Source organism: Hemitrygon akajei, chromosome 9, assembly GCF_048418815.1.
Source record: "Hemitrygon akajei chromosome 9, sHemAka1.3, whole genome shotgun sequence".
Classification (NCBI taxonomy): domain Eukaryota; kingdom Metazoa; phylum Chordata; class Chondrichthyes; order Myliobatiformes; family Dasyatidae; genus Hemitrygon; species Hemitrygon akajei.
Window position 1 is genome coordinate 102,190,279 of NC_133132.1, and position 27,476 is coordinate 102,217,754.

The 27,476-nt window shown below is 41.1% G+C and overlaps 1 protein-coding gene across 1 annotated transcript in view; it reads right to left on the reverse strand.

The window, feature by feature from the left end:
* Positions 1 to 27,476, reverse strand: part of LOC140733405 (pecanex-like protein 2) — a 247,268-nt gene that overhangs the window by 62,175 nt on the left and 157,617 nt on the right. Inside the window, exons 25-29 of the mRNA XM_073056689.1 lie at positions 27,149 to 27,207; positions 22,652 to 22,867; positions 17,433 to 17,689; positions 7,518 to 7,751; positions 3,860 to 3,963 (exon numbers count right to left, since the gene is read on the reverse strand). Coding sequence (XP_072912790.1) covers positions 3,860 to 3,963; positions 7,518 to 7,751; positions 17,433 to 17,689; positions 22,652 to 22,867; positions 27,149 to 27,207 — 870 coding nt within the window. The remainder of the gene's footprint in view (positions 1 to 3,859; positions 3,964 to 7,517; positions 7,752 to 17,432; positions 17,690 to 22,651; positions 22,868 to 27,148; positions 27,208 to 27,476) is intronic.

The following is a 27,476-nucleotide window of genomic DNA, read 5'->3' on the forward strand; positions in this document are numbered from 1 at the left end:
TAACTGTGCTGGGCCCTGTTAATTTTTTTCTTTTCTCTTTTCTATTAACGGTTTGATAAAGCTGAAATTTGTAATTTCTTTATCATTTTATGGGGTGTACAATCTGTTATTTCTTGCTGACCTACAATTGTGTATGGACAATGTTTACACAGCATTCACTCCATCAAGGCCTCTTTAATGAGATATCATGGCATTCCTGTTTGGTTGAACCCCAAATCATATCGACCCTAGATGTACATTGTTAGTGAAAGGTGGCTTTCTCACCGCAGAGTCATGTGGCTGTTAGCACAGCAGCTAACGAGCCAGGTTTGCTTATGAGCTGGGTGAGGGGACTACATTTGTACTGACCGCAAACTTGACCACAAAGCCATTAATTTCTTCATCCAAATCATTGACACACAATGTGAAAAGAAGCAGTCCCAACACCAACCTGTGCAACACACCACTAGTCAATGTCAGCCAATCAGAAAAAAGCCACCATTTATCCCCACTCTTTGACTCTGGCCAGTAGGCTAATCTTCTATGCATGTTAGTACCTTTTTCTGCAGTACCATGACTCTTATTTTGTTAAGCAGCCGCATGTACTACTTTGCTCTGTGACTGTAGGGTAAATAACCAGGAATGATTTGTAGTCCCAATGCCTCAGGATTTAAAAGAAATGGATTAAATCTGCAGTTAATTCTCTAAAATCTATCAGCCTCTTTCTGCAGCTTAGTCTTAGTTGCTGGAATGACCCAATCTGCACTAGTTTCAAAATATTCCAGACGTGGCTTCACTCATGGTTAAAATGATCAGTTTAAACGTGGAATCAAATCATCGTGGAAACACACTGTTATTCATTCATCTTGTTGGAGAATGCCTGTTGAAATAGATGTGATTCTTTCCTTAAATAGAGGAGATTCTCCAGATGCTGGAGATCTTAGAAACATAAAAAACATACAGCACAATACAGATCTTTCGGCCCACAAAGCTGTGCTGAATATATCCCTACCTTAGAACTACCTAGGCTTTACCCATAGCCCTCTATTTTTCTAAGCTCCATGTAGCCATCCAGTGGTCTCTTAAAAGACCCTAAACGTTTTTACCTACAGCACCGCTGCCGGCAGCCCATTTCATGCATTCACCACTCTGCGCAAAAAACTTACCCTGACATCTCCTCTGTACCTACTTCCAATCACCTTAAAACTATGCCCTCTCATGCTAGCCATTTCAACCCTGGGGAAAAGCTTCTGACTATCCACACAATCAATGCCTCTCATTATCTTCTACACCTTATCAAGTCACCTCTCATCCTCTGTCGCTCCTAGGAGAAAAGGCTGTTCTCATAAGGCATGCTCCCCAATCCAGGCAACATCTTTGTAAATCTCCTCTGCACCCTTTCTATAGTTTCCACATCCTTCCAATAGTGGGGCGACCAGAATTGAGCACAGCACTCCAAGTGAGGTCTGACCAGGGTCCTATATAGCTGCAACATTACCTCTCGGCTCTTAAACTCAATCCCTTGATTGATGAAGGCCAATGCACCATATGCCTTCTTAACCACAGAATCAACCTGTGTAGCAGCTTTGAGCGTCCTATGGACACGGACCCCAAGATCTCTCTGATCCACCACACTGCCAAGAGTCTTACCATTAATACTATATTTTGCCATAATATTTGACCTACCAAAATGAACCACCTCATATTATCTGAGATGACCTCCATCTGTCACTTCTCAGCCCAGTTTTGCATCCTATCAATGTCCCATTGTAACCTCTGACAGCCCTCCACACTATCCACAACACCCCCAACCTTTGTGTCATCAGCAAATTTACTAACCTATCCCTCCATTTCCTCATCCAGGTCATTTACAGAAGTCACGAAGAGTAAGGGTCCCAGAACAGATCCCTGAGGCACTCCACTGGTCACTGACCTCCATGCAGAATATGACCTGTCTACAACCACTCTTTGCCTTCTGTGGGCAAGCCAGTTCTGGATCCACAAAGCAATGTCTCCTTGGATCCCATGCCTCCTTACTTTCTCAATATGCCTTGCATGGGGTACCTTATCAAATGCCTTGCTAAAATCCATATACACTACATCTACGGCTCTACCTTCATCAATGTGTTTAGTCACATCCTCAAAAAATTCAATCAGGCTTGTAAGGCACGACCTGCCTTTGACAAAGCCAGGCTGACTATCCCTAATCATATTATGCCTCTCTAAATGTTCATAAATCGTGCCTCTCAGGATTTTCTCCATCAACTTACCAACCACTGAAGTAAGACTCACTGGCCTATAATTTCCTGGGCTATCCCTACTCCCTTTCTTGAATAAAGGAACAACATCTGCAACCCTCCAATCCTCCGGAACCTCTCCTGTCCTCATTGATGATGCAGAGATCATTGCCAGAGGCTCAGCAATCTCCTCCCTTGCCTCCCACAGTAGCCTGGGGTATATCCCGTCCACTCCCGGAGACTTATCCAACGATGCTTTCAAAAAGCTTCAGCACAACCTCTTTCTGAATAACTACATCCTCAAGCTTTTCAGTCCACTGCAAGTCATCCCTACAATTGCCAAGATCCTTTTATGTAGTGAATACTGAAGCAAAGCATTCATTAAGTACCTCCAATATTTCCTTTGGTTCCATACACACTTTTCCATTGTCACACTTGATTGGTCCTATTCTCTCACATCTTATCCTCTTGCTCTTCACATACTTGTAGAATGCCCGGGGCTTTCCTTAATCCTGTCCACCAAGGCCTTCTCATGGCCCCTTCTGGCTCTCCTAATTTCATTCTTAAGCTCCTTCCTGCTAGCCTTATAATCTTCTAGATTCATATTATTACCTAGTTTTTTGAACATTTCTTAAGCTCTTCTTTTCTTCTTGACTAGATTTACAACAGCCTTTGTGCACCACAGGTTTTGTACCCTACCATCCTTTCCATGTCTCATTGGAAAGTACCTACTCAGAACCCCACACAAATATCCCCTGAATATTTGTCACATTTCTTCGGTACGTTTCCTGAGAACATCTGTTTCCAATTTATGCTTCCAAGTTCCTGCCTGATAGCTTCATATTTCCCCTTACTCCAATTAAACATTTCCCTAACTTGCCTGTTCCTATCCCTCTCCAATGCTATGGTAAAGGAGATAGAATTGTGATCACTATCTCTAAAATGCTCTCCCACTGAAGAGACCTGACACCTGACCAGGTTCATTTCCCAATACCAGATCAAGTACAGCCTCTCCTCTTAAGCAACAGACACAAAATGCTGGATGAATTCAGCAGGTCAGACAGCATCTATGGAGGGGAATAAACGGTCAAGCTTCAGGCTTCTTTGTCTATTTGCTGAAAAGTAGAAATTTCATGATTTCTGGCCCTGACACTTTTATCTACTTAAAAATTCTTTCATAGCCTCTAACACAATCACACTTACCATTTACTTGACCCAAATCTCCAAATCCTATTTATGTTCAACTCACATTATAGTTTGCCGAATTAACCTTAGTGTCATGAGCAATAAACTGTATTATTACAAAACTATTCCTCTACAAATGACCTCAGACGAGAACAGTATAGCACAGGAAGAGGCCCTTCAATCCACCACGCACCATGCTGAGAAAATATGCATTATTGAACTCTACCAGGAAGGATTAGCGATAGGAAACTGCATAGTTTCAAAATAATGTATCACTGTACCATCAATAACAACTTGCATTTACAGAGCACCTTTAATACAAAAAATTAATAAGAAAATCCAATACCATATCCATAACATACCACAAAGTGGCTCATTAACTGCTGCACATTCATATTCTTGTGATGTTTACTGCATTTCTTTTAGTAATTGCATTGGATAAGACCATGATGGATTACCTGATGGACATGTTGTGTGTGGCTGTCCCTAAAGCTCTTCTGCCAAGGATTGAAAGGCTGTAACAAAGGGTTACCAGAGGGGAACCGCCATCACTGCTCATGGGCTGCAACACAACATAGAACAAGGCAGCATTACATGAAGTTCACAGATTTGGTAGTACAATTTACATAAAGAATTAGACAATGTGGAAGAAGGCCATTCAGCTCATTGTGTCTGATTGGCTGCATGACTGCTTTTTCTTAGATTGTTTTGTGATTGCATGTGCTATTGTAACTAATGTACTGTGTGTGACTGTATGTACTGTGATTTGCACAGTACCCCCTCACACACTGTTCCTCGATTCTGATCAGAGTCCATCCATGCATTCTAGTTATGTAACCATTCATACAGTATACTTTCCTCAAAAATTATCAATCTCAGTACCAGCACTTTAATTGACCTCTGAATCTGCAAGTCTCAGAAGCTTTTTGTGAAAGTGAGCTCACGACCCACTATGTTTCACATGACATCATCTGTTCTGGGATCACTCTCTGTGGCATTGTGGTCGCATGGTAGTGTAGTAGCTAGTACAACACTTTACAGTGTAAGCAATCTGGGCTCAATTCCTGTGGCTGGCTGTAAGGAGTTAGCATGGGCTTTTTTTGGGTGCTCTAATTTCCTCCCGCTTTTCATAGTAAGTTGGGTTAGTAAGTTGTGGTCATGCTATGTTGGGAAGATTGGCAACACGTTCAGGCGGCCCCACAGAACACCTTTGGATTGTGTTGGTCATTGACATTGACACATTTCACTGTACATTTCAATGTTAATGACAAATAAAGCTAATCTTTATATTTAATGGTATGATGCTGTCTTCTTGTTCCTGACTCCCTTATCAGAAGTAGTTTCTCCAAACTCATTCCCTCAGCTGCGTAATTCAGCTAAAATTAGCTCAACAATTTTTATCACTGTGTCAACGAATATAAACCTAATCCATAACCCATAAATAAAGCCGCTACACTCTGAAATCATATTGGTGCATTGGTATGGAGGCATCACTGCACAGGGTTGGAAAAAAGCTGCAGAGGGTTGTAATCTCAGCCAGTTCCATCACAGGCACTGGCCTCCCCACCATCGATACCTCAAAAAGGTGCCATCCATCATTAAGCACCTCCATCACCAAGGAATTCCCTCTTCTCATTTCTACTATCAAGGAGAAGGAACAGGAGCCTGAAGATCCACACTCAATATTCTAGGAACAGCTTCTTCCCCTCCACTCTCAGATTTCAACAGTATATGACCCCATGAACACTACCTCACTATTTTGCTTTCTTTTTTCACTTTTCATTTCTTTTTTATATTTCTTATTCAAAGTTCAAAGTAAATTTATTAGAAAAGTGCTAATATTTATTAGCAAAGTACAGTTGCAGCAGTATGTACTATCTACAAGATGCACTGCAACAATACACCAAAGTTCTTAAGGCAGTACCTTCTTGACCCACGACCACTACCATCTAGAAGGACAAGAACAGCAGATACCTGAGAACCCCACCACTTGGAAATCCTCCTCCAAGTCACTCACCATCCTGACTTGGAAACACATCATCAGTTCTTCATTATTGCTGGGTCAAAATTATGGAATTCCCTCCCTAACAGCACTGTGGGTGTACTTACACCTCAGAGACTGCAGAGGCTCAAGAATGCAGCTCATCACCACTTTCTCAAGGGCAGCCAGGGATGGGCAATAAATGGTGACTTAGCTGGCGATGCCAACATCCAATATAAATAAAAAAAAGTCACCATATTCTACCCTGAGATTCATTTTCTTATAACTTTTAGGATTTTTTTATGTATTGCACTTTCTGCTGCCACAAAACTACAAATTTCATAACATTTGTCAGTGATATTAAACTTGATTCTGATTCTGCACAGTAGTCCATCCAAGGTCAAATATCATTTTTGAGTTGCAGTGCTTTATTCCAAACATTGTACACAGTGCTTGACAGAAGATTACGATATTTGTTCTTTGTATTCAATATTTAACTGGCTTTGAGATATTAATAGCAAAGAGGTAAAAATAAATACATGTGGGAGAGAACAAACGATAATACCTTAGCGATTCACAGGAATGCAATCATTCTACACATTCAGCAATTATTAACTTATGTAAAAGTGAAAATACTGGTTCTGCACTGATCACATTAATTAATTTATTATTTATCTACTTAAAGATGGAGCACAGTAACTGGTCCTTCCGGCCCAATGAGCCTGTGCCGCCCAATTACATTGATGTGACCAATTAACCTACTAACCCATACATCTTTGGAATGTGGGAGGAGTCGGAGTAACTGGAGAAAACCCACGTGGCCACGGTGAGAACGTACAAACACCTTACAGACGGCGGTGGGAATTGAACCAAGGTTGCTGGCTCTGTAAAGTTTTATGTGAATCGCTCCACTATCATATGAACTGGTGAAATCCTGTGAATCTGCTGGAGAAGTTGAAGGTCCAGACTGTGAGTTCAAGCCTGCTGAAAGCTGAAAGCTGAAGTCAGGCTGTACTGGGGTTGGAGAACTGTATTATAATGCATGGGTAGGTGGGTGGGAGGGAGGAATGGGGCTTGCTTTGCTGTTTTTGTTGCTTTGTCACCTTTTTGTATTCTGTGTTGTTCTGTTGAGCATTGTGGACATGCTATGTTGGTGCTGGAATGTGGGACAACACCTTTGTGCTGCTCCCAGCACATATCCAGGTGCTTCGGTTGTTAAGGCAAACAACGTATTTCACTGTATGTTTCGATGTACGTACACGTGAAGAATAATTCTGAATCTTGAATTTTAATCTGCAAGCGTTTGTACTTGAGGGAGACCATCATCAGGGGCTATAACAGTAAACTGATAAATCCTGAAAATTGTAAGGGAAAGATGGAATTTTTGCCATTAACAGACATTGAAGCAAAAGCATGAAAACATTCACGATTAAGCACAGAAGGTACGAAGGGATAGAAGGAAATTCTGTTAGAATTAGATGAAGGGAGGCATCAGAAGGATTATGTGGGAACGTAAACACAGGTTTACACTCACTGGACACTTTATTAGGTTCACCTGCTCATTAATGCAAATATCTAATCAACCAATCACATAGTAGCAACTGAATGCATAAAAGCATGCAGACATGGTCAAGAGATTCAGTTGTTGTTCAGACCAAACCACAGAATTAGAAGAAATGTGATCCAAGTGACTTTGACCATGGAATGACTGTTGGTGGCTGGCAGGGCAGTTTGAGTTAGCTCAGAAACTGCTGATCTCCTGGGAATTTCACGCACAATAGTCTCCAGAGCTTACAGAGAACAGTGCAAAAAACAAAAATAAAACATACAGTGAGCGACTTTTCTGTGGGAGAAAACACTTTGTTAATGAGAGAGGCCAGACTGGTTCAAACTGACAGGAAGGCAAAAGTAACCCAAATTACCATGCATTACAACAGTGATGTGCAGAAGAGCATCACTTTGAAGTGGATGGGCTACATCAGCAGAGGACCACAAACACACAGAAACACTCCGTGGCCACTATGGCCTGTTTCCGTGCTGTACATTCTACGTATGTAAACTAGAGGGAAATAACTAAAATGTCCTGGAACTAATGTGTAGGCGAATGAAATTGACAATATAATTTAATTATTCACCTTTGTCCTTTTACTATTGCAATGCTGGATCCATTCCAGGTAAGTGTTGCAGAAGCTGGCTCTTGAGATTCCCTTGAGGCAATGGTCGTAGTCTTCATCAATGTTCATATTAAAAACTGCTGGGTCCTTGTCAATGTAATTCCACGCTGTGCAGGGATGCAGAGCTTCCTGTATGGATTCATTGCTTAACCAGTCCTCCAGCTTTGGGGAACGAATCAGGTAGTATATTATACTCTGTGAAAAGAAACATTAATACAGTATAAAATTTCAGCTCAGTGGCATAAAAAACATGTTTATCAGAAATAATAGTCACGTCATACTGAAACAGGACCTTCAGGCCACTAAATCTGGGCTAAACATCAAATATCCATTTGCACTAAAACTAGGTTCACAAAGATGATTCTGGGAATGAAGGAGTTAACATATGAGGAGTGTTTGGCAGCTTTGGGCTTCTACTCACTGGAATTTAGAAGAATACAGGGGATCTCATTGAGACGGACCGAATGTTGAAAGACTAGATAAGGTGGATGTGGAGAGGATGTTTCCTATGGTAGGGGTATCCAGAACTAGAGGGCACAGCCTCAAAACTGAGGGGCAACCTTTCAGAACAGAGGTAAGGAGGAATCTTTTTAGCCAGAGAGTAGTGAATCTGTGGAAAGCTCTGCCACAGACTGTGGTGGAGGCCAAATCCGTGGGTATATTTAAAGCGGAAGTTGATAGTTTCCTGATCGGTCAGGGCTTCAAAGGATACGGCAAGAAGGCAGGAGTATGGGGTTGAGTGGGATCCAAGAGTACCACCAGACTTAAGTTTAGGTTCTACCACACTGTTATCGGACTCTTGAGTGGACCTCCTGCATGGTAAGATGGACTCTTGGTTTCACAATCTACTTTCTTAAGATCATGCACTTTATTATTTACTCACACTGCACTTTTTTGTTAGGTTTTACACTTTATTCTGCATTGTTATTGTTTTAGCTTATTCTAGCTCAATGTACTGTGTACTAATTTGATGAGTATGAACAGTATGCAAGACAAGCTTTTCACTGATTCTCAGTACACATGACAATAACCAAAACCAACTACCCCCAGATCGAATCTGTCTCCTGCACATTAGGGGTAACTTACAGCCACCAATAACATATTGACTCTTGTATCTTAGACCACAAGACACAGGAGCAGAATTAGGCCATTCACTCCATCAAGTCTACTTCACCATTTGATCATGACTGATTTATCTTCCCTCTCAAGCCCGTTCACCTTCCTTCTCTCCATAACCTTTGATGCCCTGACTAATCAAGAGCCTATCAACTTTTAAATATACTCGATGACTTGGCTCCACAGCCATCTGTGGCAACGAATTCCACAGATTCAACACACTCTGGGGCTAAGGAGATTCCTCCTTGTCTCTGTTCTACAGGAATGTACTTCTATTCTGAAGCTGTGCCCTTGGGTCCTAGGTTCTCCCACTATTGGAAACATCCTCTGCATGTCCACTCTATGTAAGCCTTTCAATATTTGGTAGGTTTCAATTAGATCCCACCCCCCCACCCCCACCTTTGGGATGTGGGACTAACACAGTGGGAAGCCATGCGGTGACACAGAGAACACCAGAGGTCAGAATCAATACCCAGTTGCTTAAGCCGTGAGGCAGGATCTCTGCCAGTTGCACCATTGTGAATTTAAAGCACATAACAATTTTAGAACAAAGTACGTTCAGCATTACAGCACAGTACAGGCCCTTTGGTCCACAATATTGTGCCAATCTTTTAACCTACTCAAAGATCAATCAAACACTTCTCCCACATAGCCTTCCATTTTTCAATCAGCCATGTCCCTATCCAAGAGTTTCTTAAATGCCTCTACCACCACCCCTGGCAGTGTATTCCATGCATCCTCCACTCTCTGTGTAAAGAACATACTTCTGACATCACATATGTTCCTCCAATCACCTTAAAATGATGGCCCATCGTATTCACTATTTTTGCCCTGGGGAAAAAAGTCTTACTCACTCATCCATCTTGTACACCTCCGTTCAGTCACCTCTCATTTTGTTCAGAATGGCTCAAAGGAGACACCAAGATGTGACATGAATGCTGCTCTCAGTTATAGTTTACCATTAGAATATGAAATGCTTAAAACATTAACTTCAGGAAACAAAATTACGTCAGAACTTTATTACAGATAGTCATCCCAAGGGGGAACTGGACTGTAAAACAGTGGGGGGTATAAATGGAAGTAGAAACCAAATGCTTGGCAAGGAAATTGTTTTCTCTAAGGAAAGACAAAGTCCTGGAGAGGCAATGAAGCTGAGGGAGTGAATTCCAAAAGAATAGCCCAAGGACAAAGACTCTCATTGCTCATCGTGGCAGATGTAACTTCAACATGAAGCAGGAGGTGGTCAAGTGTTCTAATGCATCATATTTCTCATGACAAAGTTACAGGAACTATTCCATCCAGTTATCTGGTCTGACCTTTTTTTGACCAACTGCAGGGCCATGGTTTATTGTCACTGATCATTTGCAAGTCATTCATACAACCCAGTCCATCGCAGGCAAAGCCCTCCCCAACATTAAGCACATTTACACACAGTGCTACCACAGGAAAGCAACATCGATCAGCAGAGACCCCTACCATCCAAGGCTACGATCTCTTCTCGCTACCACCATCAAGAAAGAGGTACAAGAGCATTAGGTCCCTCATTACCAGGTTCAAGAACAGTTATTATCCAGCAACCATCAGGCTCCTGAACTTGTGTGGATAACCTCACTCACCCTAACACTGAATTGACTCCACTATCTTTAGACTAATTTTCAAGGACTTTACAACTCATATTCCCATTATTATTTATTTAGTTTAAAAAATTTAATATTGGCACAATTTATCCTCTTTTGGACGTTGGATGCTTGTCAGTATTTCCTACGGATAGTTTTCACAAATTCTATTGTATTTCTTTATTTTCCTGTAAATGCCCGAAAGAAAATGAATCTCAAGGGAGTATATGGTGACATATATGTACTTTGATAATATACTCTTAACTTTTTAATGGCATCAGCTGTAGCTCAATGAGTAGCAATCTCACCTCTTTATCTAGAAGAAGTCAAGTTCAAGCACATCTACAGTAAAGTGAGACTCCACTTGACACTCCTGTACAATATTAAGGGGAGTGCTGCATAGTCAGAGGTATCATATTTTTGAATTATATGTTAAACCAAGCTATTTCCATGCTTGGCTTTATTACATTGCTGTTTGAGGAAGTCTGTTGTCTGTCACATTTCATAAGTAAAAGCAATGACTACACTTCAAGAGAAAAGAATGTCATAGACTGGTAAGTGCTCTGGGATGCCCTAAGGCTATGAGCAGTACTATACAAAGACAAGTATTTTCCTAATTACTTACCAGTCTGCAGATTTTATGTCAGTATGTAAACAGCCAACCAATATTTAAACTATTATGACTGACTGTAGACTTTCTTGTCTGCCAGAATAAGGGACCATTGCTGGATGACTTTGGATGAAATTGGAAGAAGACGATGCAGTCAGCTGTGTCAAAGGCTGCAGGCAGGTTGAGGACAAAAAGAGCTGGATTATCTTTGCCACAATTGCAATATGCCATTTGTGAGCATCAAGTAATCTGTTGATGGAACTCACAGAGCATAGAGCAGCATCTATGGAAGGAAAGCAACTGCCAACATTTTGGGCTGAAACAATCCTATCAGGACTGGCAGTGGATAGGTGAGATGGTCAATAAAAACAAAGGAGTGTCGAGAAGGGATTCTGAGGTGACTGGTAGACTGAGGAGAGATGTAAACTAGTGCCAAGTAGGGCATGTGTGCAATGCTGGAATTAGAAGATTGTGGCAGGTGAATCATAGATGGAAGGCAAACAGAGGGAGGAGAAAAGAGGAAAAATAGATGCCATTTGTGCCTTTGATAGGTGCCAGTGAGGTCCTGTTTGTAATCGAAAGTTGATTAGAAGACATGCAAAACAGATTTGAGAAGGTACAGCAAATTTAGAGTACAGGCAGGTTGGAGAAGAAACACGAAAAAAATCTCCCCTTCTCTCTTTTTCTTCCCCATTGTGGCTCCTCTCTTACCTCTGCTCTTCTACTCATTTGTCTAACATGTCACTCTCGTGTCCCTCCTCCTTCACTTTCTTCCATGGTCCACTGTCCTCTCCTATCAGATTCCTTCTTCTTTGAACCTTTACCTCTCCCATCTATCACCTCTCAGCTTCTTACTTCATCCCCCTTCCCTATTCACCCATGTTCCCTCTCACCTGGCTTCACCTATCATCTGCCAGCTTGCACTCCTTCCATCCACCCCCTCCCCACCTTCTTGTTCTGGTTTCTGCCCCCTTCCTTTCCAGTCCTGATGATGGATCTTGGCCTGAAATATTGACTGTTTATTCCTCTCCATAGATGCTATCTCACCTATTGCATTCCTTAGGCATTTTGTGTATGTTTCTCTGGATTTCCAGCATCTGCAGAACCTTTTGTTTTTCAAATAACATACTACAATCCTTGAGAAGCACACACAAAATGCTGGAGGAACTAAGCAAGTCAGGCAGCATCTATGGTTGGGAATAATAAGTCAACGTTTTGGATCGAGGCACTTCATCAGGACAACAAGTTGTTCAGGACTGACATTGAAAATAATTTTATCCAATGCTTATTTGCAAGTGCAGTTCCCTCCACTCGTAGTCTCACCCTTGTAAGATTTGACCAATTGTCATTGCTGTAAGTGCCAATTCAAATTGGGCAGTACAGTAGCATAGTGGTTAGCACAACACTTTACGGTACTGGTGACCCGGGTTCATCTCCTGCTGCTGTCTGTAAGGAGCTTGTACATTTTCCCCATGCCTGCATGGGTTTCCTCCAGGTGCTCAGGTTTCCTCCCACAGTCCAAAGAAGTACCAGTTGGTAGGTTAACTGGGCATCGTAAATTGTCCTGTGATTACACTAGGATTAAAATCTGAGGTTGCTGAGCAGCACAGCTGAAGGTCCAGAAGGGTTTATTCCATGATGTACCTCAGTAAATAAACAAACAAACAAACAAATAAAAGGGCAGTATTTAAAACTGCATTAAACAGGCTAACTATTTCAGGAAATTCAGCAGGCAGTTCACACCTGCTCAAATAGTGATTGCTTTGCGCGAAACTTGTGATGGTGGTACTGTCATTGTCACAGATTTCACTTGAGCCATTTCCCAAATTAAATGCATTGCATGACAAATTAAAATGCGGATCTCCTCTTCATCCTTTGTAATTAGGCTTGGTAATGATTCTGGCATTCAAGTGAAATTTTAATAATTGATTAATCTTCATCATATCAACATTCTCTGTCTACATCAATGTCAGATTGTACAGAACAAGCTGTGTGGAGTTTCAGTGATCATTTTTTAAAACTTCACTCGTTTCATACAAAGTAAAATCTGTGGGTTATAAAAAATCAATTAAACTTTAATCAGAGTCAAATAGGAAAATAAGAAATAACATCACGGTCACTGGCACCTCAGATTATGTAAATGTAAAACCTTTCTGTTACATTCTTGACACAGTACCTGTTGATGAATTGCTCCCTGCCAGGTCTCCCTTTTGCATACCTCAAGGAACACAGAGTCTGAGGAGATTTGGTATGTCACAAATTTCTACAGATGTCCTGTGGGGAACACTCTAACTGGTTGCATCACCATCTTGTATGGACGAACCAGTGCACAAGATTGGAAAAGTTGTAGAGGGTGCAAACTCAGTCAGCTCCATCATGGAAACTATTCTCCCCACGATTGAGGACATCTTCAAAATGTGATGTCTCAAAAAGGCAGTAACCATCATTAAGGACTCCCAACACCTGGAACATGCCCTCTACTTATTACCACCATCAGGGAAGAGATACAGGAGCCTGAAGACATGCACTGAACATTTTAAGACCAACTTCTTCCCCTCCGCCATCAGATTTTTTAACCAACAATGAATCAACCCTCACTATTTTTGATCCCCTTTTTCACAACAAATTTCACAACATACAGTATTCCAGTGGTATTAAGCCTGATTCTGTCTAAACCACTTGGAACTATTGGTAATTTATGACTTTCTGTATAACAATAACAATATATAAAGTCCTGATTTAAAATAGTAAGGCTATTTAGTTATTGTGGTGTGACTGATGGCACTGAATAGGGCAGGAAGTAGCAAGGCAGGGCAAGACAGAAGGGGAAAATTGCAAATACCAGATGTCTGAAATAAAAACAGAAAACGCTGAAAATATCCAGCAGGTCAGACACACTGAACTAACAGTTCATATCATGCTGGCTAATGTTGGTAGTTCCAATCAGAACAACTGGCCATCAGTCGATTAAATTGTACAAATCCAATATTTTCCCAGCAAGCCCTGTCAAACACGCAAGTCCGTGACCCATTGATTGATCCAGAAAGCTGAATCTGACAGACTGTTTCTTAGCCAGCCTCACTGGAGTTCCACAAAAGAGCCCAGTCTTGCTGAAGTGCCCAGCATTCCACCGGGGAAGTACCGGTACCTTCTTGATCCTGTGCCAAGTTCGACATGGCACAGGATCTGATACTTAATTGATTAATAGGCTCAAGCATAAGTTGTTACTATATAAACATTACTTTGCTTTCCTTTAATATTTTGAATTAATCTTAATGTCTCTGAGATGATCGTAACGAGGTCTTGTACTTTATCGTTTACCTGCTCTTGCACTTCTTTGGTATATTTTACACTTTATTCTGCACTGTTATTGTTTTACATTGTTCAAGCTCAATACACAGTGTAATGATTTGATCCGTATAATATTTACACAGCTCTTCATTGTATCTTGGTACACCTGACAATAATAAACCAATCCTAATAGTAATAGCACATAAAGCAATTAAAACCAGGCAATGATTATGGGTGTGGGATTGGGGACTAATGACCTTTCATCACAATTAGATGTGTACCAGGTTTTAAGGATGTACAGATACAGAGATAGGAGAATGGAAAGAGACTGAAGGGACATTCAGTGACCCCCATTCTGACACAACTGTCCTAAGCTTTCTACACTGTTACAATGAAATTCAAGGAAAGAACAAAACATTCTTGGATTAGGCATGTTACATTACTCCAGCCTCAGCATCGAATATTTTATTTTTATTTTATTTAGAGATACAGCACAGTAACAGGCCCAACAAGCCATGCTGCCCAGTTACACTTATGTGACCAATTAACCTACTTACCCATACATCTTTTGGAATGTGAGAGGAAAACCATGCGGTCACAGATAGAAGGTACACACTGTGGTGGAGTTGAACCTTGGTCACTGGCGCTGTAATAGCATTACACTAACTGCTACATTACCTCGCCACCCTTAAATATAACAATTGTTACAACAGATTATATTTTTTGCATCTACCTGACTCATATTTTATTTCAACAGCTTGTGCAACATCTTACAGTGCCAGCGATCACTGATCGGGGTTCCAGGGTCAATGCTGCCTGTAAAGAGTTTGGATGTTCTCCCCTTGACCATGTGGGTTACCTCCGGGTGCTCTGGTTTCCTTCCACATTCCAAAGACATACAGGTTAGGGTTAGTAAGTTTGGGTATGCTATGTTAGCACTGGAATCATGGCAACACTTACAGGCTGCCCCCCTCACTGTATTGGTCACTGACACAAATGATTCATATCACTGTATGTTTCAATGTACATCTGTCAAATAAAGCTAATCTTCAATCATGGAGAGACAAATCACAGACCATCTGACTGCTCTCCAGAAAATATCTGCTCAATGCAGAAGGTGAGCCTGGCTTTCCAATTGCCTATCATTTTGTTCTCCATTCCATTCCCACTTTGATCTCTCTGCCTTTGGCCTCTTATGCTACTCCAGTGAAACTTGATGAAGGCTAAGGAAGAACATCTCTTCTTTTAACTTGGTACACCACAGTCCTCAGGGCTTACAATGAATTCAGATAACCAGATTTTCCAGTTCGTTATTTTCTCTCCATAGCTGCTATTTCCTAAATACTTCCAGTTTTTATTTCAGGTTTCTACCATCTACAATATATTGCTTCCCCTGCTGGAACCTCATCTCTTCTTTCCATGAGTGTCACTCAGTCTTGGCTGGTCTCCACCTCATCATAGACATTATTTTGTTCATTCATTCTTTCCATCCCTCAACAACTTAAAACATTTTTAATTTCTACAAGTTCTCAGGAAAGTTTGTCAATCAGAAATATTTACCGTGGATGCTGACCGGTTAACTAACTCCACTATATCCATGCTATGATATCCCATTCCACTTGATGCAATGCATTCACCTCTGTGAGACCTCACTCTCCAACTCCTTGGTAAGTGAATATCCCTGAGGAGACCAATGAAATGTTTTAGAAATACTTTAAATCCAATTTTCCTTTTGGATTTGCTCCCTGCTTTGAAAACGAAGCAAGGGGAAGTTGAGAGAACATACACTAGTTCTCACCAAAGGATCAGCAGAGGAAAGGGTGAATAGCTTTACATTCCTATGTGCCAAAGATCTACCCTGGGCCCAACATTTCGATGCAAATAGAGCTAGCAGCTGCATTTCATTTGGAGTCTGAGGAGATTTGGTAAGGCAACTAAGACTAACAAATTTCTACAGATGTACTCTGAAGAGCATTCTAACTGTTTGCATCACCATCTGGTATGGAGGGGCCACTGCCAGGATTGGAAAAAGCTGCAGAAGGCTGTTAACTCAGCCAGCTCCATGATGGGCACTAGCCATCATGGGCAGGGGGATGGGAACCAGTGTGATAGAGCTAAGGATGAGCAGCAGGTTTACAAATATATGATGGATGTAATATGAATTGAATTAGATTTACAAGGATGTTGCCTGGATTGGGGAGCATGCCTTATCAGAATAGGCTGAGTGAACTCGGCCTTTTCTCCTTAGAGTGATGGAGGATGAGAGGTAACTTGATAGAGATGTACAAGATAATGAGAGGCATTGATTGTGTGGATAGTCGGAGGCTTTTTCCCCCAAGGCTAAAATGGCTAGCATGAGAGGGCATAGTTTTAAGGTGTTTGGATCTAGGTACAGAGGAGATGTCAGGGCTAAGTTTTTTAACGCAGAGAGTGGTCAGTGCTTGGAATGGGCTGCCGGCGATGATGTTGGAGGTGGAAATGATAGGGTGTTTTAAGAGACTCCTGGATAGATACATGGAGCTTAGAAAAATAGAGGGCCATGGTTAAGCCTAGGTAGTTCTAAGGTAAGGACATGTTCGGCACAGCTTTGTGGGGCGAAGGGCATGTATAGTGCTGTAGGTTTTCTATGTTTCTATGAATGTAATGAAGGACAAGCCAATGATTGGGTACAAACACAGACAGAGCAATGGGTTAAATTGTACCACAGAGACAAAATTTAAAAGGAATAGTTTTGAAGAGTTGAGGAAGAATTTCTTTAGCTAGAGGGTAGTGAACCTTTGCCATCAGATTTCTGAATGGTCTACAAACCCATGAACTACCTCACAATTTTTGCTCTTTTTGCACTATTTGTTTATTTTTAATACATATATTTCCTATTAAAATTTATAGCATATTTTATGAATTGCACTGAACTGTTGCCACAAAACACAAATTTCACAGCATATGCCAGTGATAATAAACCTGGTTCTGAGCCTTGTGGTTTTGTTGACAGCACTACTGAAAATTGCTGATGTTTAACCCCGATACTTGCAAGGATATTCCCGGTATATTTATCACCTCTCTGCTCCATTTTACTCCTGATTTATTGGCCATGCAAAGCTTTAATCAAAGCTATGCTATAGACCTTTATCACAGCTTTCAGCTGTGACAGGAGTAGTAGGAAGATCCCTAAAGCAGATGGAGGAGAGATGGAGACAAAAAAAATTACCTATAAAGCAGAACAACTTACTGGCATACTACTACCTTTACGTAATAGGTGATGAGCATCTTTCTTAGATCAAACATCTGTAGCATGCACGCTGCATTGTTGTCACTGATGCTGTAGCCTTCCAGAACGTACTTGGATGAAGTGACTTCCCAGGCCAGCCAGCGTTGGATAAAAACCGCATTGAATGACAGCATGTGGGGCAAATGCCCTGGCTCACAGCAGCAGCAGCAACCCTTGTCATCCTCAGCTCCCTCTGTTATCGCTTCAACCTCCCTCTGTTGGCAATATGTACCTGAAAGAAAAAAAATGAAGCATTTTATATTGCACATGCATCATTCAAAATGCGCCTTACCATATGTACCATAAGACATAAGAACTGAATTAGGCCATTCAACCCATCGAGTCTGCTCCACCATTCCATTATGGATGATTTATTATCCACATCAAGCACGTTCTCCTGCCTTCTCCCTGTAACCTTTGACACCCTTACTAATCAAGATCTATCAACCTCTGCTTTAAATATACCTAAGACGGTCTCCATAGCCATCTGTGGAAATGAATTCCACAGATTCTGCACCCTCTTCCTAAAGAAATTCTTCCTCATCCCTGTTCATAAGGGACATTCTTCTATTCTGAGGCTGTGTCCTCTGGTCCTAGACTCCCCCACTTTAGAAAACATCCTTTCTACACCCACTCTATCAAGACCTTTCAGTATTTGGTAGGTTTCAATGAGATCCCACCCTCATTCTTCTAAATTCTTCTAACAGAATGATAGAGAAAAGCTGTCCTCACCTAAATTCCCATGATATGTATATAAGATTACTGCTAGATATTGGATTATTGCTATGGCCACAACTAACATTTATTAATATAAATATTTGCCTGGTGCCACAAACAGAATCAGAATCAGGTTTATTATCACTGTCATGAGACGTGAGATTTGTTAACTTAGCATTAGCAGTTCAATGTAATAATACATAATCTAGATGAGACAAAAATAAAATAAAATAATAAACAAGTAAATCAATTACAGTATATAGTGAATAGATTTTTTAAAAGTGCAAAAAACAGAAATACCGTATATTTTAAAAAGTGAGGTAGTGTCCAAGGATTCAATGTCCATTTAGCAATTGGATGGCAGAGGGGAAGAAGCTGTTCATAAATAAAGTGACAAGGCACAGTGCGCCTTCAGTGCTTTTGTGGAATTGTTCATTCAACAGTTCCCTAGTAAACACCAGGCTTATTCATTGACAGGCAGGACAATGGGTGCCACAGTAGTGTAGCAGTTAGCGTGACACTATTACAGTGTCGGAATTCAGAGTTCAATTCTGGCGCCGTCTGTAAGAGGCTTGTACATTCTCCTTGTGACCAATTGTGTTTCCTCCAGGTTTCTTCTCACAGTCCAAAGATGTACCTACAGTAGTTTAATTGGTCATTGTAAATTGTCCTGTGATTAGCTAGGGTTAAATAGGTGGGTTAATGGGCAGCATAGCTTGTTGGGCCGGAAGGGCCTGTTCTGTGCTGTATCTCTAAATCAATAAATATGCAACTCTGGCTTTAGGCTCCCCATCATGAGTTTTAAATCAAATCTCGTCTTTCCAAAATGATGATAAAATCTGAGCACCCACATTGACTGTTAGGGCCTTCTGCTAAATCATTTATTGTTCATCTATTCTAGATATTGTCAATTACTAAAATGCTCCCGGTACCACTCAGGTTTGATTTTGAAGCACTTTGAAGTGTAATTATATCTTTGCAGTAAATTTTCATTCTTCATAGTTCTTCATGAATGAATGAATAAAGTATCAATTGTTGAGCCAGCTACAAACTAACAATAGATAAATACCATACAGAAAAGATCCCACATCAGAACATTTTATTTTGTTTTACACTAATCTGTGCTGTTCCAGTGTCACTGAAAAATTAATGTTATGTTTGAACAACTGAAAAGAAAATAATTTGAACATCAAAAGCCGGAACAAAATACAACTTCAAATGATCAGCAATAGCTGGTATTTACCTCTGAATTTGGCATGTATGACCTTGTGTAATTTATCAATACAACAGATAAATTATACCATAAGGAATGGCAGAAGTGCTGCATCAATAGCAGCTTGAAGAAGCAGTTACAATAGCCATGGCAAAACCCCATAATAGGAGTGCAGAAGCCTGCAGAATATTACTACACTGCAAACGATTTACCTTTATATAATTGGAGGCTTATCCAGCCAGTGTAAAGAAACAAAAACTTGGGATTATTACAGTAAAAAAACTGAGAGATAGAGGGTCATAAGAAAGTGGTGGAGTGACAACTGGCAAGCAAAAGGTGGATTCAGGTGAAGAGGGGTTATGGGCAGATGGACGAGACAAATGTGTGTGCAAATAGTCTCAGAGACACAAGAGATTCTGATGATGCTGGAAATCTAGAGGACCACACACACAAAATACGGGGGGAGTTCAGCAGGTCAGGCAGCATCTGTGGAGAGGTATAAACATTTGACATTTTGGGCCAAGAGCTTTCAGGGTGGGGGGGGGGCATGACTGGTCTGAGGGAAGGAAGTGATGGTGGGAGTTTGGACTTGGCTAAATTGGCTTAAATCCATTTGGTAAACATACTTCAGGTGGAATGTAGACAGTGTCATCTTCCAGAGATGCTCATATGTGTTTTATTGGAATGTAGAGCATGTAAGTGGGAGTGAAAGCATACCCTGCTAAGAAGTATTGTTACTTTGGATAGTTTGGTGGGGTCTGCTCAAGAAACATAAGCAAGTATTCAAATTCTTGAAACTCGTTGGGCTGGTTAATACAATTTAAGTCAATAGCGCTGGATGTTTATACATTTATCTATTCAGCACAGAAGCATAGTGGTTAGCACAACGTTTTACCATACCAGTGACCCAGGTTCAATTCCTACCACTATCTGTAAGCAGTTTGTACCTTCTGGCTGTGACCATGTGGGTTTCCTCTCGGTGCTCCAGTTTCCTCTCACAGTCCAAAGACATACTGATCGGTAGGTTAATTGGTCTTTGTAAATTGCCCCATAACCGAGCTAGGATTAAACCGGGGGATTGCTGAGCAGTGCAGCTCAAAGGGCTGGAAGCACCTATTCCGCACTGTATCGCAATTTTAAAAATAATAATAAGGCTGTGGAGGCCAAGTCATTAAGTATGTTTAAGGCAGAGGTTGATAGATTCTTGGCAAGAGATTGGGGCTGAAAGTGAAAAGGAGAACCCATGTTGTAATGGAGCAGACTCGATGGGCTGAATGGCCTAATTCTGCTCCTATACCTTATGATATCAGAACTTCTGTCTCAGAGGCTGTGAAGTGAGGAAGGGAGACTGCAGGTAGGAAAGGAAGGTGGAGCGTGGAATAAAGTGAAGGAGGTAGGAAAGGCAGCTGAGAACAGTGGGGTTGGGTGGGGGACCCAGTGGGAAGAGTGACAGGCAGATGGACTGGGTGGAGGAGGATGAAGAACTGGATGCGATTTAATTACACAAAATAGTAGCATAGCAATCTTTATGCCAGTGTTCTTCACTGCGCAAAACTCACTCTGTAGTGGACGAGGGACATAAGCCTGAATTATAAAGATCAAATAATTCAGTCCCAGATAATTGTAACTCAAATTCAGATTCAGATCTATCTATCACATTGAAACATTATGAAAAATGCATTGTTTGCATCAACAACCAATTTACCTAAGTTTGTGCTGTGGGCAGCCCGCAAGTGTTGCACACATTCCAGAACCAACACAGCACGTCTACAATACTCAGCAGAACAGCACAAACAACACAACAACAGCAACAAAACAACAACAGCAAAGCAAGCTCCTTTTCCATCCTCCCACCCACTCAAAGGCAACCTGCCAAGCCACAGGTGACATCTGAAAGACTTACTACTTTTTACCATTAAGAACAAACAGAATTAACCCTATTTTTCAAGTAAATACTTGAAAGGTTAGGAGCATCAGAAATAGAGACCCATGTTCATCTTGTTCACACTCTGCTAACCTAAAAAGATGCAATAATAATATGCTAATTTGATTAATCTATCTATATCAATTCATCAACAACTCTAGACACACATCCATGCAACATACATGAACATACCATGGTTATTCTAAATCTAAATTCTAAATCAACGTGCACAGAGTTCGAGCTCAGAATTTGCCTGGAGTTCAGGGTCCTGTTATTGGCTGTTCCTGGGGTCGGTACCAAAGATTGGAAGTCTAGACGTTGAAGCCCAATGGCCAAAGCCTGGAGACTGGAGGCCTGTCCTGAAGTTGGAGGACTGTCCATGTGTGTGGGTAGGTGGAAGTGAGGAAAGGGGCTTTTTTTGCTGTTGATTTGTTGTGTTCTGTGTTGTTCTGCTGAGCATTGTGGGCATGCTATGTTGGCATCAGATTGTGTGGTGACACTTGTGGGCTGCTCCAGCCCACAAGGTGCATTGATTGCTGATGAAAACGACCTATTTCACTGTATGTTTTGATGTACATGCAATAAATAAATCTGAATCTGAATTTAGGTCTACGATTTCAATGACCCACATAAATAGTTCTACAATACCAGTGGTCCAGTTTGCTAGAGAGATTTATCATAGCAAAACATCACGTATGCTCTCAACAACAATCATTCCAACTATTTTCACTTGAAATGAATGACTATCCAGTTATTAGGAAATACACTGGTTGAATGAAACAGTTTCAGTTCAAACCTCTAGCACAAATTAAAGAATGTGTCAATTTATCATGCCACCTAGTGTTCCTCTTCACCATTTCCAAATGTAAAATTATTTCAATTTTTCACTGCTATTTTTACCATCAGCAAAAAGGAGTATTCAAATAAACTAATGTGTGTCTTTCCAGTAAAGCAGAGAAACTACAGGAGCATCAAAAATGTTAAAAGTTCAAACAACCCGCTAATCAAAGCAATCGATCCTTATCAACTAATCTACCAAAGATCTGACCAGTGAATCAATGAAACCATTTGACTTTACTGTGACTATAAAGTTCATGCTTTACTTATCATACGTACATCAAAACATACAATGAAATACAGTATATCATTTTGTAACAATGACCAACACAGTCTGAGAATTGTGCTGTGCAGCACCAAAATGTCACCATGCTTCCCTACCAACAAAGCATGCCCACAGCTCACAACCCCTAACTATACATCCTTGGTTTGTGGGAGGAAACCCACATGGTCAATGAGAGAACATACAAACTCTATCAGATCTGAGTTATTATGGAACTTGCCTCTAAACTCAAGTCCTCTGAGCTGAAAAGTTACGAGGCCGTTGCCAATCTCTATCAATTGAACCAGTGCATTGAGGTAATCTGAAGCCAGGATGAAGCAGTCTCCAGTGCTGTAGCTTCCCCAGCGGCCTAGGATCAAGTCACCACACAAACTCTGCTGTAGTGATCTAGTCAGGTGCTCGTAGAAGATTGAATTCAGGTTGTTATCATCGGCTCCTAATCATGCAAACAGAATAGAGAATAACAATTAAATTACAGAAGACTAGTAACTGTGTTTATAGTGAAGTGATCCTCTCTGGATCATAACAAAACTGAACTCTGTATTCCACTTAAGAGTGTCAAACTTCCTAAACATAAGATACTTAAACTTAAACACAAGAGATTCTACAACTGCTGGAAATCCAGAGCAACACACACAAGATGCCTGAGGAATTAGGCAGGTCAGGCAGCATCTATGGAGAGGAATAAACAGTTGATGTGTTAGGCTGAGACCCTTCATCAGGACTGCAAAGGAAGGGAGAGGAAGCCAGACAAGCTGGATTGTGTTTGCCTGCAGCTGCACTATGCAATATGAAGAACTGCTGTGGGTTATTCATGCAGAAACATGGCTCCAGGCAACATCAAACATAAACCATGCCACTCAGGGATATGGGCTATATTATTATTATTATTGTTTTTTAAAATATATTTTTTGTAATTATATTGTTTTGCTATCATAATTACATGTGCTTTACATGCTGTGTGTGACTGTTGGTTCTGTGTTTTGCACCTTGGGCCCAGAGAAATGCTGTTTCATTTAGCTGTATTCATGTGTATGGTTGAGTGATAATTGCATTTGAACAAGAAGGTGGGGGAGGGGAAGGAGCAACACCTCCCTTTCTGTCTGGGTAACCTCCAACCTGATGGATCAAATTCTGGTAACTTTTGGTAATGTCACCCCCTCCCCCTCCCCGTTTTCTCTTTTTTTTCATTCCGCATTCCAATTCCCACTCGCCACTTCTCCTCACCTGCCCATCACCTACCTCTGATGCCCCTCCTCTTCCCTATCTCCCATCAGATTCTCCTATCCTGACCAATTCCTTCTTTTTCAGCTCTTTGCTTTTTCCAACTATCACCTCCCAGCTCCTCGCTTCACCCTACCTTCCCCTTCACCTGTTCTCACCTAACACCTAACAGCCTGTACTCTTCTCCTCCCCCCAACCGGTTCTTTTCTCTCTGGCTTCTTCCAACTTCCTTTCCAGTCCCAAAATGTTGACTGTTTTATTCCTCTCCGTAGATGTTAACTAACCTGCTGAGTTAATCCAGCATTTGTGTGTGCATTGCTCTTAAACTTAAATAAGGGCAATTAAATAAATAAGATAGACTAGGAAATTAAATTAAAAGATATACAATAATGGCAGATAAGCAGTGGCAGGCATTTAAATAAATATTCCTCAGGGAAATGTAGCTTTTCCTGAGTTTCTCCTTGCATTTATTAATACCTATATTACAGTCATGGCCAGTGGTTTTGTAATTTGTCACAAGCTGGTGCATCTTTAAATCTACACTGCCAGTCACAATTTGAAAGAACTGTATCCATTCACCCTTCAGAATTCCTTTATCTGCAGAAAAGGACCTTGTTTTTACTGACTGCCAGGTCATCTCTGTTCTGTAAATTTTTATTGCATCTTCTCCACCCTCTGTAGCCATATAATATTTTTCCCTGTGTTCACAGAACCATAACCTGTATTTCATACGTGGTCTCAGTGAAGATCGAAGCAAATTTAACATACACTCAGTGGCCACAGAAGTGGAACCTGATGTGGTCTTCTGTTGCTGTAGCCCATCTACTTTAAGGGTTGATGTGCTGAGTTCATACATGATCTTCTGCATACAACTGTTGTAATGTGTGGTTACTTGAGTTACAGCCACTTTCCTGTCAGTTTGACCTGTCCATCCAATCTCCTCTCTCATTAACAAGGCATTTTCTCTCACAGAAATGTCGTTCGCTGGATGCTTTTTGTTTCTCGCATCATTCTTTGTAAGCTCTAGAGACTGTTAAGCCTGAAAATCCTAGGAGATCAGCAGATAGATCTGGTGCCAAAAATTATACCAGGGTCTAAGTCACTTTTCCCCATTCTGATGTTTGGTCTGTACAACAACTAAACCTCTTGACCATATCTGCATGCTTTTATGCATTGAATTGCTGCGCATGATTAGCTGATTAGATATTTACATCAATGAGAAGGTGTGCAGGTGTACCTAATAAAGTGGCCACTGAGTATATTTTTCTTGTTCATCCTCTGGTTTTTCTTTCCATTCTAGTCTGAAACAAATTTTTGACACAAACCAAGATGCCTAATAACCTCTAACTGTCCCGTTAACCCTCTGATCCGATCTTCCATTTGTATGTACATTCTTCACCATCTTCTCTGCAACTTAAAATGGTTTATTTTCAGAAGAAGGGTCTCTGACATATGTTAACTCTTTTTCTCTTCCCACAGATGCTGCCTGACCTGCTGATTGTTTTCAGCATTTTCTGCTTTTTTCATCCAGATTTCAGGCATTTACAGTTTACTTGATCAACATAATGTTTCCGTTTTTCAATTCTGTTATTGTTTTACCTTGTACCATCTCAATGAATTGATCTATATGGATAGTAAGCAAGACAGGATTTTACATTAGAGACATTTACCATTTTATAACAGAGCCATGCAAAGAAAATGCTGGAGGAAATTAGCAGGTCAGGCAGCTTCCAAGGAGGAGAATAAATTGTCAACATTTTGGGCCAGGACACTTCTACCCTTCTTAAGGACCAGAAAGGAAGAAAGAGGACAGAATAAGGTTGGGGGGGGGGGGGAGTGAGACAAGTACAAGCTGACAAGCGATGGGCAAAACCAGGAGAGGGGAAAGGTGGGTAGGAAGGGGAAGGGGGATGAAGTGAAAAGCTGGGAGGAGATATGTGAAAGAGGTAAAGAGCTGAAGAAGTAATTTGATCAGCGAGACATGGACCATAGGAGGAGGGGCACCAGAGGGAGGTCCTAGGCAGGTGAGGAGAAGACAAGGGGTAAGAAGTGAGCAGGAAGAGGAATGGAAAAAGAGTCGGATGAGGGGGAGAAATTACCAGAAGTTAGAGAAATTGATGTTTGTGTTGTTAGGTTGAAGGCTACCCAGGTGGAATATGAAGTGTTGATCCTCCAACCTGAGAGTGCACTCATTGTGGCAGTACAGGAGGCCATGAACCAACATGATAGAATGGGAAGTAGAATTAAAATGGGTGTCCACTAGAAACATCCATCTTTTGTGGCAGATGGAGTGAAGGTGCTTGATAAAGTGCCATTTTATATCTTCATTAGATCCCTAGCAACCTCCTGAGAACAACCCTAGTTTCTCCAGTCTAACCAAGCTGTTCTTCCTAGGAACCCATATTCTCTATTCCATCCACATACTTAAAGCTACTATTTCCTCCAATCATTTTACTAGATCTCTTCTTCACCCTCTCTAAAGTCTTTACTTCTACCATGATTAACATACACTCATTGGCCACAGCAATGGAACACAGCAGTGTGGTTGTACAGAAGAATCAAGGGTCCACGTCCATATATATCTCAATGTTGCTGCGCAAGTTGAGAGAGTTGTTAAAAAGGCAGAATGGTGTGCTGGCGTTCATTAGTTGGGGGATTGAGCTGTGAGGTAATGTTACAGCTCTATAAAACCCTGGTTAGACTGCACTTGGAATATTATGTTCAGTTCTTGTCACCTCATTATAGGAAGAATGTGGAAGTTTAAAAAGGGTGCAGATGAGATTTACCAGGTTGCTGCCTGGACTAGAGGACATGTCTTATGAGATTAGGTTGAGTGAGCTGGGGCTTTTCTCTTTGGAGTGAAGGAGGATGAGAAGTAACTTGATAGAGCTGTACAAGATGATAAGATTCAAAGATTAAGTGGATAGCCAGAGACCTTTTCCTAGGGTGGAAATAGCTAATACAAGATGTCTTAATTTTAAGGTGACTATAGGAAGGCATAGAGGGGATACCAGAGGTAGGTTGTCAGAGGAGAATGGTGGGTGTGTGGAGTGCCTTGCCAGAGTTGGTATTAGGGGCATTTAAGAAAGTTGGAGGAGAAACACCTCATATTCCATCTGGGTAGCTTTCAACCTGACAGCATTTTCAAAAGTGGGCCAAATGGCCTCTTCCTGGGTAGTCTTCAAACAGACAGCATGTTCTAAAATGGGCCAAATGGACCCCTCCTAAGCTTTATTTCAATATAATTGGTGGATTACTTTTGAGAAAACTGAAACTGAAGGGAGCAAAAAGTTTTGTCTAAAGTTCTTTCACAGAATACAGAACTAACACTTTTGAAGCAGCACTTCTCACCTTGGCAAACAACATTCACAGGAACAGCTCATTCTTGTGCTGATTATATTTTTAGGGACCAGACAATCCTATCACATCCATGTTGTTACAAAATAATAATCCCATGGGAGGTGAGCTGAAGTTGCATCATTTCTTTACTTACCCATACTTCTGTTTATCTGTGAATCCAGCCTGGTGTTTGAGTGATCCACCCGTTTCGTGCTGTGAAAAAGACACAAGCAATAATGTAAACCCTGAATTTACTGTTCCACATGCTGTCACATTGAGCTCAGAGAATGAAGATGAAGTACAGTGAGCCTGGACCAAGGATCATTGGACCAGTGTGTAGAGATATAATCCAGGAAGGTCCACTGACCTGAAACATTATCTCCATTTCCTCCCCCACTGATGCTGCTTGACCTGCTGAGTATTTGCAACATCTTCTGTTTTTTTGGGATAATGTTTCAACGACTCATTTTGATAGTCACACA